At 56.6% G+C, this 14,136-nt stretch overlaps 1 protein-coding gene across 4 annotated transcripts; it reads left to right on the forward strand.

The window, feature by feature from the left end:
- The first annotated feature begins 672 nt into the window (after positions 1 to 672).
- Positions 673 to 14,088, forward strand: PLEKHG4 (pleckstrin homology and RhoGEF domain containing G4). Of its 4 annotated transcripts, none has more exons than XM_065925526.1 (23): positions 673 to 718; positions 3,870 to 3,921; positions 5,190 to 5,902; positions 6,044 to 6,139; positions 6,219 to 6,342; positions 6,431 to 6,524; positions 6,615 to 6,689; positions 6,770 to 6,886; positions 7,039 to 7,137; positions 7,228 to 7,376; positions 7,528 to 7,666; positions 7,760 to 7,876; positions 9,389 to 9,571; positions 9,820 to 10,322; positions 10,398 to 10,644; positions 11,362 to 11,451; positions 11,535 to 11,756; positions 11,849 to 12,019; positions 12,094 to 12,271; positions 12,588 to 12,704; positions 12,845 to 13,081; positions 13,170 to 13,285; positions 13,457 to 14,088. In XM_065925526.1, exons 3-23 carry the CDS (start codon positions 5,398 to 5,400, stop codon positions 13,460 to 13,462), a joined length of 3,585 nt encoding a protein of 1,194 aa, XP_065781598.1. In that variant the 5' UTR covers positions 673 to 718; positions 3,870 to 3,921; positions 5,190 to 5,397; the 3' UTR covers positions 13,463 to 14,088. The 4 variants fall into 4 exon arrangements, with proteins under 4 accessions (XP_065781598.1, XP_065781597.1, XP_065781596.1 ...); XM_065925525.1 differs by lacking the exon at positions 673 to 718 and adding an exon at positions 3,318 to 3,408; XM_065925524.1 differs by lacking the exon at positions 673 to 718 and adding an exon at positions 3,358 to 3,479.
- Positions 14,089 to 14,136: the final 48 nt, after the last annotated feature.

Genomic DNA, 14,136 nt, shown 5'->3' on the forward strand with positions numbered 1-14,136 from the left:
AGGGGATTGTTGTCTGGGCACGGGGTCACAGAACTGGGTGTCCACAAAATGGGAATGACTTGCAGGAAGAGAGACCCCAGAGGTCAGGTGCCAAGGTGCCCAAAGATGCAGCCAACACACACTGGCACCAGATAAACGTTCCTCAAATGCCTGGAGGGAGGGGTAGGACAAATGAAAAGATGTGTTCTGCACATGGCAGTGGGAGGACAATCTCAAGGGAGCTGGTTACCCTGAGTGTTTCTGATACAAATTGGAGTGTGGGGTCCAGAAACATCTAGGGCTTGAAATCCCTGATGACAGCAGACCCAGTTTCCACTGGGCTTATCTGTCAATACCACACACACACACACACACACACACACACACACACCATAAAATTCACCCATTTAAAATGTACAGCTTGGTGGTTTTCTAACATATTCACAGAGTTGTGCAACCCTCCCCACAAGCTAAGTTTGGAACAGTTTCATCGTCTCCCAGAGAAACTGTACCGTCGGCAGTCACTCCTCACCCTCTGCCGAGCCCTAGGTTGTTCGTCTTTACATATCTGAAACCCTGAACACACTGCAAAGCTCACACATTTAGTCAACCATTTTCTCTGCCTTATGCCTGGGGAATGTGTGAAGAGAAGGAAGGGTGACTTTCAGGCTTTGTCCTCACACGGCTTACAGTCGGCTGTGATAAGGCCGAGCAGCTGGTCCCAGCCCTCCCTTGCCAGGTATGTACCCTTAGGTATGTTACGTCCTCTCTCCGAGTTCCAGTGTCTACATCTCTAAAATGGGATGCTTATTTCATACCGTTGCTGTCTGGATTAGATGATGAAATGAGAAGAACCAGGTACACAGCCTGGACTGTGGAAAAGGATTATAAATGTTAATTGTTGGTGTTACGTTACAAGCCCAAGAGCATCGAAAGTTCTGTGAGGCCTGGAGGAGATCTAGCGGGGGGAGCTTTGAGAGGCGTCTGAGTGTGTGTGTGTGTGTGTGTGTGTGTGTGTGTGTGTGTGTGTGTGTGTGTGTGTGAGGAGATCTAGCGGGGGGAGCTTTGAGAGGCATCTGAGTGTGTGTGTGTGTGTGTGTGTGTGTGAGACGGGGCTCAGACAGCATGGGTGAGGCTATGTGGGTGCATTCCAGGTGGGAAGAGCAGCATGAATAAAAGACATCTGGAGCACACACAGTGAGAAGCAAGGAGCAGTGGGGGACATGCTGGGGAGAGGCCAGCCAAGGACACAAAGGCTTGGGTGGGGTGACCCTGCCGAGTTTCGGAGGTGGCAGCCTGGGAGAACTGTGACCGAGGGAGTGTGGGCAGTGGCGTGCACTAGTGAGCATGAAGGTAGCTGGTGTTGGGGGAGGATGGGTGAAAGCCCACGTGGAGGAAGGCTTGGTAGGAGGAAAGGCTAGAGATGGAAGACCTGCTAGGAGGCCCAGGGATGTAAAGGTGCTTGTGTTGGAGACGGCTGGCAGCCATTCTTAGACCCTGGTGTCAGAACCACTGGGAGCTTGTCAAACACAGATTCCTGGGCCTACCCCAAGGTTCTGACTCAGCAGGTCTATGGGAGCCCAGAAATCTGTAATCTGAACCGGCTCTCCAAAAGGAGATGGCCCAGGGACCACATCCTTCAAAAATTACTAGATTAAGAAGGTTCAGAAACAAAACCCACAACTGATGGTGTAGGAGAGGGGAGCAGTGGAGCTCCTGGGCCTAGAGCCGGGTAACTAAGAATGGGGGGACTTCCAAGAAAACGGTTGGTCAGAGATGAGCAGACTGGGGGTAAGAAACCCAGGGGAGGCAGGCATCTGGGATGCAGAAGAGCAAACAAGTCATCATCTAACCAGGCAGGAAGGTGGAAACGACCTCCAGTGCCTTGAAGGAGGAAGGATTTTGACCTGGAGGGATGGGCATGAGCATTCCAGGTGTGTGTGAATGTCTGTATACTCAGTCACTCAGTCATGTCTGACTCTTTGTGACCCCATGGACTGTAGCCTGCCAGGCTCCTCTGTCCATAGGATTTCCCAGGCAAGAATACTGGAGTGGGTTGCCATTTCCTCCTCCAAGGGATCTTCCTGATGCAAGGATCGAACCCATGTCTCCTGTGTCTCCTGCATTAACATGCAGATCCTTTACCACTGTGCCACCTGGGCATTCCAGGAACAGGGAAACATTTTGCGACAAAACTTGTGATCAGGTGACTTTTCCAGGCCTATGTAAGAGCTAGACAGGAAGGCTGTGATTATGTCTCTGGATGGCTTTGAATGCCACACTAAGGAGTATAGAGTTTATTTAGGCTAGAGGTGAGATAGGTCTGGAAGGTGTAGGGTATTTGTCACCCTCGCTGTCTAGGGCAGTACTGAAGAGGAGAAGGTTTGGGGTGGAATGAAGGCAATGAATGTGGTTCTCTTATCACTAGGCCCACAGAAGTACAGAGCTCCCACTCCATTTTTGATTGGCTCATGTTGGTAAGAAATGCGAAGTTGGCTGGTAAAGGGGCAGGGGAGGGAGGCCCATCCCCATTTCATGATCTCAGTGGAAAAGGCTTCTGTGAGGACATTCTGCTGCCAGGAGAGCCACAGAGCTGGGCCCCATGAGTCACTGCTCAGTCCTGCAAACTCAGCCCACAGAGCCTGCTGTGGTCAGCGGCTCAGGTTGGCTCCAGGCCCAGCCCCCAGTATTCCCCACTAGGCCCAGTTTGTCCCCATTTCTATCTGTCTCTCTGCCCTCCTGGGGCTGTGCATCTTGCCACCCTCTGCCTCATCTGTGGCCCTCTCTGACTGAGCCTCTGAATCTGCTTCCATTTGTGACTCTGGTTTACATCTGGCTCATAAATGGAGAGCCTCAGGAGGGCAGGGCTGGTGTGACCAGTCTCAGGCACCCCTCAATATTTATTCCAGGCCCTGTGCTAGATACAAGAAATACAGAAGTGGGCAATACATGGTCTCTGTCTTCACAAAGCTTACAATGCACATTCTGTGCAGAGTGACTAAACCAAGGCCTGGCCCTGCCCCTGAATCTATCTGCCTGTGCCCAGGGGTGCTGGGGTCAGCTATGGCCTGTGGCTTGAGGCCTCTTGTCTTTGGCTCTGGAGGGATACATGTGCCAGCCAGCAGGTCTAACCAGCTCTTAGGGCTCACTGGGAGCCTGGCTGGCGGGTGGGGGTGGGCAGACAGTGGGCAGCAGAAGGGGAGGGAGGGAGCTGGAGGCAGTGACTCAGTGGGGCGGCTCTAAGACAGCTGGGGAGGGTGCCAAGGCTGGTCCTGATGCTCGCTGAAGCTAGAGGAGGGTGGGATGAGAAGGCCTGCCGGGGGTTGGGGATGGAGCAGGACAACCCCAAGCCTCCTCACTCGCAGCCACATCCCCTGAAGAAGGAGGCTCCTGAGAGGCTGACTTGGTGCTGATGTGGCAGCTGCAACAGTGGGGAGGGGAGGATTGCTGGTGCTCCTTCTGATGCCCTGATTCCCTCTTCTGGCAGCTTCTTGAAGGAGGTGACTACCCTAGAGCCAGGGAAGCCACTGTAGCCACTGCCCTCTCTCTACAAGGAACCCAGGGCCTGAATAAGGTTAAGGGGCACAGTGTCTTCTTCTGGCCACATAGCCTACTTTCTTATAATCTTCCCACAAGTTTGGGGAAATGTCAGGCCAGACCCACATGTTCCCAAAGGGACTTCACACCTCAGAGCGGAGCGAGATCTCATAGGTCAGCACTCCAAGTGACTTTCACCAGTTCAGGATCCTCTGACCGAGCATGAAATGAAGGGCAGGGCTCCAACACAGCCCAAGAGCGGGCAGCAAGTGGACTTCCGACATACAGGTCTTTCCTAGTTCTCAGGGGGGAATCCCAGGAGAAAGGAACGACTTTCCTTCTTTCTTTTACAGGTGAGTAAGATGAGGCTCAAGCTGCACTGAGTTGCAGAAGCTCACCCAGCAGGTAAGGGGAAGGGCACACCTGTCCCTCTGCTTCCTGAATCCTGTCCTCGGTCCCAGCCTTTTTGGCTGGACTTTGTGGTAGGGGGGTGTGGAGCTGGGGAGAGAGTGTTTATGACAGAAGTGCCAAGAACGCAAGGGAGTGTAGAGTCCGGGCCTGGTGGATTCTGGCGAGTCTGGGTCAGCACCCACTACAGAGCTCCCTCCTTCCCTCTAGCCCAGACAGCAGCCCCACATCCCTTCATGGGATCATACAAGCTGTCTCTCGGTGCCTGGGCCTGAGGACTGGAAAGGAAGAGAGGGGCTGCAATGGAAGGGCCCCTCCCTGCATGAAAATACCCCTACTGGCTGCCAGCAGCATGAAGCAGCTGGTCTGGGCTTCCTTCCGGAGTCTCTCTTCCTAGGGGTCTCCAGGCAGACAGAAGCGCTCCTTGTTTTGCCCAGGGAGGCTGGGGCTGTACTCCCTCCATCCTGCGTGCATTTAAGAGCAGAAGCCTCCCCCACCCCCACCCCGCCACTCCGCCAGCCCCCTCCCTCACTCTCAGGCCGACCCCTGGCTCACTCACCCTCGCGCACCTACGCCGCCTTCCAAGCAGGGGAGCGCTTCTGGCGCGCTGAGCAGACCGAGGGGCGTGGGCGCCGTGGGAAGGCCGCTGGTCGTTGCCCCTACCGGCGGACTGAGAAGTCAAGTCAAAGTCAGCTGGAAGTCCCGGGGGTGAGGCCGAGCTGTCCGGGCCCGCAGGGTACGAAGGGGCGGCTCGGCAGGGGGCGCTGCGAGAGCCGGCGTCTCGGCGCTCTCTGGCCGGCTCGGGCTCTGGCGGTTGCCGTCGGGCCGGGCGGGGTGGGCGGTGGCTGCGTCCTCCGGCCCCCAGGGGGCGGTGCGGCGCCGCCGCGTTCCCTGCTGCGCCCGTGCCCGCCCCCGCGGTCTGGAGGCAGCGCACCGTAGCCGCCGTCGAGGCAGCGATGGGGTACGTTCGAGGGCTCCGGCTGCCTGGCGTTTTGGGTTCGCGTTACCACGTCGGCGCGTCCTGAGGTTGTGAGCGTGACCGGCGGGCGGGCGAGGAAACCGGAGCGCGAGTGCCCGTGGCGAGGCCGGGGGTCGGCCGGGCCGGCGCGAGCGCGAGCACGAGGCGGCGCCCCGCCCCCGCCTTGAGCGTCCCACCCGCGCAGGCCGGCCCAGAGTGGGGCCCTTTGGGCGAAGGCCCACGGGAGCGCGGCCCCGCCGGTCCCGAGCTGGAGGGAGAGACCCCAGACCTTCTCCCTTCTCCTCAGGCCTCAACTGCGACAGCCGCTGTGCTCCCGGTGCCGGGCACCAAGAATGGTGCCTCCTACGGCCTAGTGCCTTCCGCCTGCATCGCCCGCCGATCCCTACCCGGCCATCTTCAACGTGTTTCCTGGATGAGCTGAGGTCTCAGTTCACACCGAGGGCTTAGCTCCTCTCCCGTTTGCTTGGAGCAGGCCCACCCTTAAGGAAGGGGTGATGGAAGGGCCCCTGGAGGATGGGGATGAGTCTCCAGAGTCCCAGGGCCATGCCACCGACTGGAGATTTGCTGTGTGCAGTTTCAGAGATGCCTGGGATGAGGGGGAACCTGCTCCCCAGATGCAGGCCAAGAACCCCCATCCTCCAAGCCCACCAGCAGGGGCAGCTGGGAAGGAGCTCCAGGGCAGCCCTCTGCCTGGCGAGCTTCAATCACCCACAGGACAGATGGTTGCAGATGAGTCGGGGCATGGCCAGAAGGGCACATTAGGAGGGTTCTCTGTCCAGACGAATGAACCAGCCTCCTATGGAGTGGAGATCCTCCTAAGTCCAATGTCTTCCCACCTTAGTCTGGCACAGGGTGAGAATGACAGCCAAGGAGACTTGGCAGGGGACTCAGTTTCAGGCAGGGTCATGCCAGTCCGCTTGGACCCTGAAGGGTTGGACAGCGACCCTGTGAACCATGGAGGTCTTTTATCTGAGACGTCGTCAGGGCTACTGGAGGCAGGTAAGGAAGGCTGGGCCAGGGAAGTCTTGTGAGGGAAGGAGGGAGGGTCCTTCTGATCCTATTCAGGCTAAAGCCCAGGTGCAAATAGGGGGTCTCTGGGTAGATTGCCCAGTGTAGACCCAAACAGTTTTCCTCCCCAAGACTCCCACAGGTCCAGGCTCTTGAAGTCCACTGACTGCCTGCTGGCCCAAGATCTTGCCTGGGAGCTGCTTGCCAGTGGCATGGCTGCCCTGCCAGGTAGCTAGCTGGGAGACACTAAAGGCAGTACAGGCGGGGCGGCTTGATTGAGCAGATTTTCACTGCCTTTTCCCCACAGGGACTCGAGATGTAGAAGGCCGGGCAGTGCTGCTTCTGTGTGCTCATAACTCGGCCTGGAATCACCCCAAGTGCAACAGCCATGAGCTCGTCCGCCTCCTGCTCTACTTGCAGAGCATCCCCAGGTTGGGGGAGGAGGTTGGGGGACGGAACCTGAGCCAGGAGATGGCAGGGTTGGGGAAATAGATACTCAACCAAATCCTGCTCCTTTAGGCCCAAAGTACAGACCTTGGGACTGACTGTCCTGGTGGACGCCCGGATTTGTTCCCCAAGCTCTTCCATATTCTGGGGGCTCAGCCAACTGCAAGTGAGTACAGGATTGTAGCTCCCTTCTTCCCCCCCCAGCCATTCCTTTCGTGTAGGGTCGGGGTCAGGGCTGAGCTCAGATTCTTTGCAGGAAGCAGTCCCAGGATCAGTGCACCGTGTGCTGCTGGTGGGAAAGCTGCCGGAGGAAGTGCCTGCAGGACTACAGGTACTGAGCCATTTTGGTCAGGGTGGAAATGGGGTGAGTCCCCACCAGGCCCGAGTCCACTACACCTTCTTTTTCTGCAGTTAGAGCATCTATCCTCTCACCAAAGCCTGCTAACCCACATCTCCACTTCTGAGTTGCTCACTTCACTAGGAGGAGGCCTGCCTTACTGTCACCAGGCTTGGCTGGACTTCCGGATGGTCAGTACACTGGGTGGGGCATTGGGTGGGTAGGCAGGCGATCTGGTCAGCAGAGGAGCCTCCCCTGGGCTGGCTTGAGCAGTGGCCTGGGATTCAAGATGCCTGGGACCAGCCCTGTGCTCTGCGCTGGTCATGCCTGCCTCTGTTCACAGCGTCTGGAAGCCCTCCTACAGAGTTGCCAGGGGGTTTGTGCCCTGCTTCAGGGAGCCATTGAGAGCATGAAGGCTGTGCCCCAGCCCGTGGAGTCTGGGGTGAGTATCCCCTCTTGACACCTCCCCAAATTCTCCCTATCTTCTCCTTCTCCCACACACGCCTCCACCACCTGTTGCTCTTAACCATAGGAAGTTGGTCGACTGCTGCGGCAGGCACGGGTCCTGATGGAGCATGTTCTAGACTCTCCACGGTTGGCATGGCTACAATGCCAGGGAGCCTTGGAGCTCACATGGCTAAAGCAAGAGGTCCCAGAGGTGACCCTGAGCCCAGACTACAGGTAGGTACAAGCTCAGGTCTTGCCCCAGCCCACCATATGCCATGACAAGGACTCAGTGTCTGGCCCAGACCAGCCAGGATTATGGTCCCAAGACAGGGTCAAGCAGAGCTAGGCACCTGGAAGGGGCACTAAGACGTGTACCACGCACCAGGTCAGCAGTGGATGAGGTTGAGGAGCTGTATGGCCGCGTGGATGGATTGCTGCACCAACTGACCCTGCAGGGTAACCGCCGAATACAAGCGCTGGAGTTGGTCCAGACGCTGGAGGCCCAGGAGGGCGAGCTGCACCAGGTGAGAACTATCCGCCCAGGTGGGCCTCACCTCTGATCTTAAGCATCACCCCACCCCATAGCAACTCTCCTTTCCTTGTTCGTACTCCTCCAGATGGAAGTGTGGCTTCAGCAGGTGGGCTGGCCAGCACTTGAGGAGCCCAGGGAGCCCTCACTGGACATGCTGCTCCAGGCCCAAGGCCCTTTTCGGGAACTGGACCAGATTGCTCAGGTGAGTTTGGTTACTTGTTCCTTGTGTAGGTATTGGAGCACTTTGCCAGAAACTTGGAATGCAGAGTGGGTGAAAGTAAATCTAGTCTTTATTCTCTTGGAAATTACAATCCAGCGGAGATTAGTTGTAACCAAAGATTGAAAATCATGTATATATTCTTTTTTGGAGAAGGGAATGGCAACCCACTCCAGTATTCTTGCCTGGAGAATCCCATGGATGGGGGAGCCTGGCAAGCTACCGTCCATAAGTTGCAAAGAGTCGGACGAGACTGTGCGAGTGAGCACATTTGTTCTTTCTGTGCCAAAGTTCTAGAGAGAAGCAACACAGGTGTTTCTATCTGAGTGTATGATAAAGTCCTGAACCAGGAAGGGTCTTGGGCAAACTCTCTCGAGATAGTGACTTTTGATCTGAGATCTGAAGGATAGGTTGACATTAACCAGGCAGAAGAGGGTTAGAGATAAGACATGTTTCAGACTGAGGAAGCAAAAGGCATTTGCAAAGGTCCTGTGATAGAAGGGAGTGTGGCTTGCCTGAGGAACCATCAGAAAGTCATTGAGGATGAAATACAGAGCAGAAGATGGAGGGAGAGTGGGGTGAGATGAGGTAAAATGAGGCCGGAAGAGTGGCCAGTGGCCTGGAACTGGGTCCTGTATGGAGTACAGTTTAAGCAGGAAAATCATATAATCAGATCTGTATTCTAGAAATATTACCATAACTCCTGGGTAGACAGTGACTTGGTGGATGGACATGCAGAGTCCATTGAAGAGGCACTTGTGGTGGTCCAGGTGGGAATGATGCTTACTTTGGCCAGGATGGTGGCAGAGGAGATAACATTTGAGAAGTTGATGGGATTCAATGGTGGATACATATGAGGCTGTAAGAGGAGAAGCGTTTACAAAGGTGAATATGTACTGTTCCCTGAGAGACGAGCCTTCTGGGGGAAAGGGCGTTCATCTGTCCAGCCTTGGATGTACTCTAGAAATGACCATGAGGGAAGGATAGGGAGCGCTGGGTGTCGAGGCTTGTTTGGTGGTTGTAGGTGTAGGGGTGATGTTTGAAGTATGTTTGCACATGATTGCCGGAGGGGAGAGAGTGGGCTGTCTTCAGGAACACCAAGGTTTAACAACGGAGGTAAGGGATGGAGGATCAGGAGGGGGGAAGCACTAGAGAAAGCCAAGGAGAATCAGGGAGAAGGGGAGAGGTCAGGGGAGCTAGAGGAGAGAGGTTTGGTACTACTGAATGGTAAGAGAGGAAGCCTGAGAGGCGCTGGGGACGGGGAGTAGAGTGGGGTTGCAGAAGGCCAATATAGTTAAGAAGTAGTGATGAAAATAACGGTTTCTCGGGAGTTTGGCTGTGGAGAGGAGCACAGAGAGAGGGGGTTGGGGGAGGGGTTGTGGAGCTTTAGTCTTCACAGAAGTGACTTGATGATGCCGTGTAGACATCCATGGAAAAGACGGGCTCAGCAACTGCAATGCCAGGCCTATACTTGCTGATTCCCGACTCTGTCTCCAGGAACAGGTCAGGCGAGGGGAGAAATGTCTGCAGCCACTGGTTGGCTGTGATGCAGCCGAACTGGGCCCCTTTGGGGCCCGCTTTCTGACCCTGCAAACCCAGCTGGCCGACTTCTCTAGGGCTTTGGCCCAGCGGCGGCAGCGACTGGCAGATGCCGAGAAACTCTTGCAGTTCTTCAAGCAGGTGGGTGAGGGGTCCTGTCCCTGGTTCCAGGTGGTCAGGGAAGTCAGAGGGGTGGCTGCTTAGTGCTACGGCAGCCTGAGCTTTGGAGGATATCATGCCTGTTTTCTCTCCCTGTTTTCAGTTTGATGCCCAAATCCACTGGGGATGCAGCCTGGGGCCACCGTTCTGTGGGAATGGGGGGAGATAGAGAAGGCTCAGCAGTCTTGGGGAGATCCTTCCTCAGCTCCCATCTGGCCTTGGTGTTGCAGGCCTTGACCTGGGCGGAGGAGGGGCGGCAAGTGTTGGCAGAGCTGGAACAGGAGTGTCCAGGGGTTGTGCTGCAGCGGCTGCAGCTGCACTGGACCAAGCACCCGGATTTGCCTCCTGCCCACTTCCGAAAGATGTGGGCTCTAGCCACAGGGCTGGGATCTGAGGGCGTTCGCCAGGAGTGCCGCTGGGCCTGGGCGCGGTGCCAGGACACCTGGCTGGCCCTGGATCAGAAGTTAGAAGCTGCTCGGAAGTCATCCCTGACGGGTAGCACAGCTAGCCTGTGTGTCAGCCGGGTCCCAGCGGTACCTGCTGTCCCTCCCCTGAGAAAGGCCTATAGCCTTGATCAGAATCTGGGATTGAGTCTCAGAGAACCTGCCCACCAGTGCCACCATGAGGCTATTGTACCTGCTAGCCACAGACCGGAGGCTGGAGATGGTGCCCAGTCAGGGTCATGCCCCACCATGCCTCCTCCAGGGAGCTGTGACCCCAGGAGCCCCAACAGGTACAGAGAGTGGGCAGGGCAGGGAGGGTGTTGGCAGGGCAGATGTCTTGGGTCCTGACTCAACCTCCCTGGTAGACTTCAGCTGGTGCTGGCGGAGATGGTGGCTACGGAGAGGGAGTATGTCCGTGCCCTGGACTACACCATGGAGAACTACTTCCCTGAGCTGGATCGCCCTGATGTGCCTCAGGGCCTCCGTGGCCAGCGTGCCCAACTCTTTGGCAACCTGGAGAAGCTGTGGGACTTCCACCACCATTTTTTCTTGCGTGAGCTGGAGGCCTGTACCCAGCACCCGCCCCGGGTGGCCTATGCCTTCCTGCGCCATGTAAGCCCCACAGGCCACACGGCCCCTGGCTGATCCTGCCACACTCAACAGCGAGCTATTGGGTCTGACCTTGGTGTCAGGTCCTGTGATGGGTACAGCTGTGAGCAGGACCAACCGGCCCATGTTATTCAGGGTGCTTTTAGTTTAGCAGAGGAGATGTGAGTGTAAAATAGTAATTCCAGATTATAATTGGGGTTAGAAAAACATCCAGATAGGTGATGGTGAGTTATCAGTGAGGTAGGGGTACCCCGTTTAGAGAGAACAGTTAGAGAGGCATCTCAAGAGAAGCTGATGTTTGAGCTAAGGCCAGAGGGAGGGGCTGTAGTCAGAGCATTCCATTCAGAGGAAAGATCAAATACAACGTGCTGGGCAGGAAAGAGGCCCAGTGGTTGAGAAGCAGATGGGTCAGTGTAGCTTAGTGTTGTGAACAGGGGGACGGTCGTCCGAGGTGAGATGGGACCAGAGCAGAGCTCTTGGGGCCGTAGGAGTGGCAGGGCTGTGTGCAGGACTTCCTCTCCAGAGCCCTGTAGGCAAGCCCCTCCCTGCACAGCGCCTGTTCCTGCCAGATCACCCGTCACTCCAAGCAGGGCAGGTAGGATCTGTCTGTGGGAGGCCTTCTGGGGACACGTCGGCAATTTGGGCCTCCCGAGCTGAGAGTGGTCTGACCCCCTTGGATGCTGGCCCATTGGCACCTGGTCAAACTGTGTATCTTTGCAGAGGGTGCAGTTTGGGATGTATGCACTCTACAGCAAGAATAAACCGCGCTCTGATGCCCTGATGACCAGCTATGGTCACGTCTTCTTCAGGGTGGGTGAGCCTGAGCCTGTAGCGGGAGAGGGGATGGAGCAAATAACGGGAAGCTCCCTGACGGTGTCTGATGTGCCTGGCAGGACAAGCAGCAGGCACTGGGGGACCATTTGGACTTGGCCTCCTACCTGCTGAAGCCCATCCAGCGCATGAGCAAGTACGCGCTGCTGCTGCAGGAGCTGGCGCGGGCCTGCGGGGGACCCGCACAGGAGCTGAGTGCCTTGCGGGCTGCCCAGAGCCTCGTGCACTTCCAGCTGCGACACGGCAATGACTTGCTAGCCATGGATGCCATCCATGGCTGTGACGTGAGTCTTGGCAGGCCATGGTGGCCAGGGGCAGTGGGTGTGAAGGGAGGGGGCAGAAGAGGCCAGGCACCCACCAGACCCCTACTTGGCAGGTCAACCTCAAGGAACAGGGCCAGTTGGTCAGGCAGGATGAGTTCACAGTCCGCTGTGGGCGCCACAAATCCCTGCGTCGCATTTTCCTCTTTGAGGAGCTGTTGCTTTTCAGCAAGCCTCGCCGAGGACCCACAGGCATCGACCTGTTTACCTACAAGCGGTCCTTCAAGGTAGGCCCACCCGGCCCCTCCCCATACCCCCAGTACCCCTAGAGCCTCACTGAGCTCCTCTCCTGGCCACACAGATGGCAGACCTTGGCCTTACTGAGTGCTGTGGGGACAACAACCTGCGCTTTGAGATCTGGTTTCGCCGTCGCAAGGCTAAGGACACCTTTGTGCTACAAGCCGCCAGCTTGGCCACCAAGCAGGCCTGGACAGCTGACATCTCCCGCCTGCTCTGGAGGCAGGCCGTCCACAACAAGGGTGAGTGTCTGCCCCATTTCATCCCATGATCCCCTCCTTGGAGAGGTAACATTGTCCCAGAGGGGCCCCAGGGAAGGCTTCAGGAACTGGAAACACTGGGAAGGGTGGAAAAGGTCCAGCAGCAACAGCCAGCACAGGAGAAAGAACTCAAGTCAGGCAGTCCTGATGTCACCATCTCAGGCTGAGGACATGTAAGCCTCTGAGCGTTTGGTGCACAGGACAGTCCACACGCTATGGGAGTCCAGGAGAGACTTTATATGAGGAGGGGGAGTGATAAAGGGCCAGGCTGATGTCCAGATATCCACTTTCCACCTAGAGGTGCGCATGGCTGAGATGGTGTCTATGGGTGTGGGGAACAAGGCCTTCCGGGACATCGCACCCAGCGAAGAAGCTATCAACGACCGCACTGTCAACTATATCCTGAAGTGCCGAGGTAGCAGACAGGCTGCGGGGGTGGGGTGGGGAGAGCTGCTCAGGGAGCCATGCGGGCCTCTGGCAGCACTAGCCTGCACTCCCCTCAGGACCTCAGCCCAGCTGGGCTCTGGCCCAGCCGGACTCTCTTTTCTCATGCAGCGGTTCGCTCTCGGGCCTCCATTGCTGTGGCTCCCTTTGACTCTGACAGCCCCTACCTGGGGGCCTCAAGCGCCCTTCCTGGAGACCCTGCCTCTTGCTCCGTACTGGGGTCCCTCAACCTGCATCTGCACAGAGACCCAGCTCTTCTGGGCTTCCGCTGGCCCCTGTATTCCACCAGTTTCCCAGAGGAAGCGGCACTGGAGACGGATGCCGAGCTGGGCAGTCAGCCGTCTTTGAGTAGGTTTCTGGGCTTTCCCAGAGGCAGGAGGGCATGACTGGGGTCTGGGCCTCCCCTGCTGACGGCTCACTTGGCCTCTCTTCCCAGCTCCTGAGGACTCAGAGGTTTCCTCCCAGTGCCCATCAGCCAGTGGCTCCAGTGGCTCAGACAGCAGCTGTGTGTCAGGGCAGAACCTGGGCAAGGGCCTGGAGGACTTGTCCTACGTGAGTGCCATTTTGCCTTGTACCTACCGGCACTTTCTCAGCTCTACCTGGGCCTATGGCACCCTTGTCTTTAGGTGGAAATGCGGGTGGTGGGACAGAGACATTCCTTAGAGACCCCACTTGGATCCTGAACCAGGGAAATATGTGTTCATACCTGGCTTTGTACCACAGGTCTGAGCCTGGGCTTGAAGGTGGGCAGTGGATCCAGGAGTCATTAGATCCAAGGAGCATCACCTCCCTGGAGATATGCTATGACCAGGCCATGGGCGGCAGCTGGGTCACCTCCAGCCCATGTGCACAGTCCTGTTGACCACCCATTCTGATGTCTGTGTCCATTGGACAGATTGGCAGTGAACTCTCCAGGGGATTCTGGCAGCAGAGCCTAAATGAGCACCCTCATTTTGGGCTCCTGGCCCATGTCCCCTTCTGTCCCCATCTTCTGCTCCCACCCAGAGCAGAAGGTGGATGTATGTTTCTATGCCCTAGGCTAGTGGGATGTTGAGTGGCTCTGGTAGTGACTAAGCTGCCCCACCCTTCAGGAGGAACAGAGGTGGGTTCCTCGCCACTGCTTCCCAACTCCGGGTCTCAAAGCCAGGCTCATCCATACTGGACTCTTCCTGTTGCCTGCCCTAGCTCCCCAGTCCAGTTTGGTTACATGGACTCAGAGGTTTTTGAATAGCTTTCAGTTAGAGTTGTATAAGATTATTTCACTGGTTGTAAGGTCTTTGGTTCTCAGAGATGGAGTCCAGACCCTTGACTCGTGGTTTATTCTTTATTTGTTTATAATAAAAAATAAATTGATAATGCACCCTTCAGTGGGGACATCCCGGGTTAAAATGCATCTTGGCGAT

This window comes from Muntiacus reevesi, chromosome 2 (genome assembly GCF_963930625.1).
Source record: "Muntiacus reevesi chromosome 2, mMunRee1.1, whole genome shotgun sequence".
NCBI classification, from domain to species: domain Eukaryota; kingdom Metazoa; phylum Chordata; class Mammalia; order Artiodactyla; family Cervidae; genus Muntiacus; species Muntiacus reevesi.

Bases quoted from the DNA above. Each gene is read 5' to 3' on its own strand.
- PLEKHG4 (XM_065925526.1), top strand. From the start codon at position 5,398: ATGGAAGGGCCCCTGGAGGATGGGGATGAGTCTCCAGAGTCCCAGGGC. The intron at 6,343-6,430 runs GTTGGGGGAGGA...CTGCTCCTTTAG, and splicing joins TACTTGCAGAGCATCCCCAG to GCCCAAAGTACAGACCTTGG. The intron at 11,757-11,848 runs GTGAGTCTTGGC...CCTACTTGGCAG, and splicing joins ATGCCATCCATGGCTGTGAC to GTCAACCTCAAGGAACAGGG.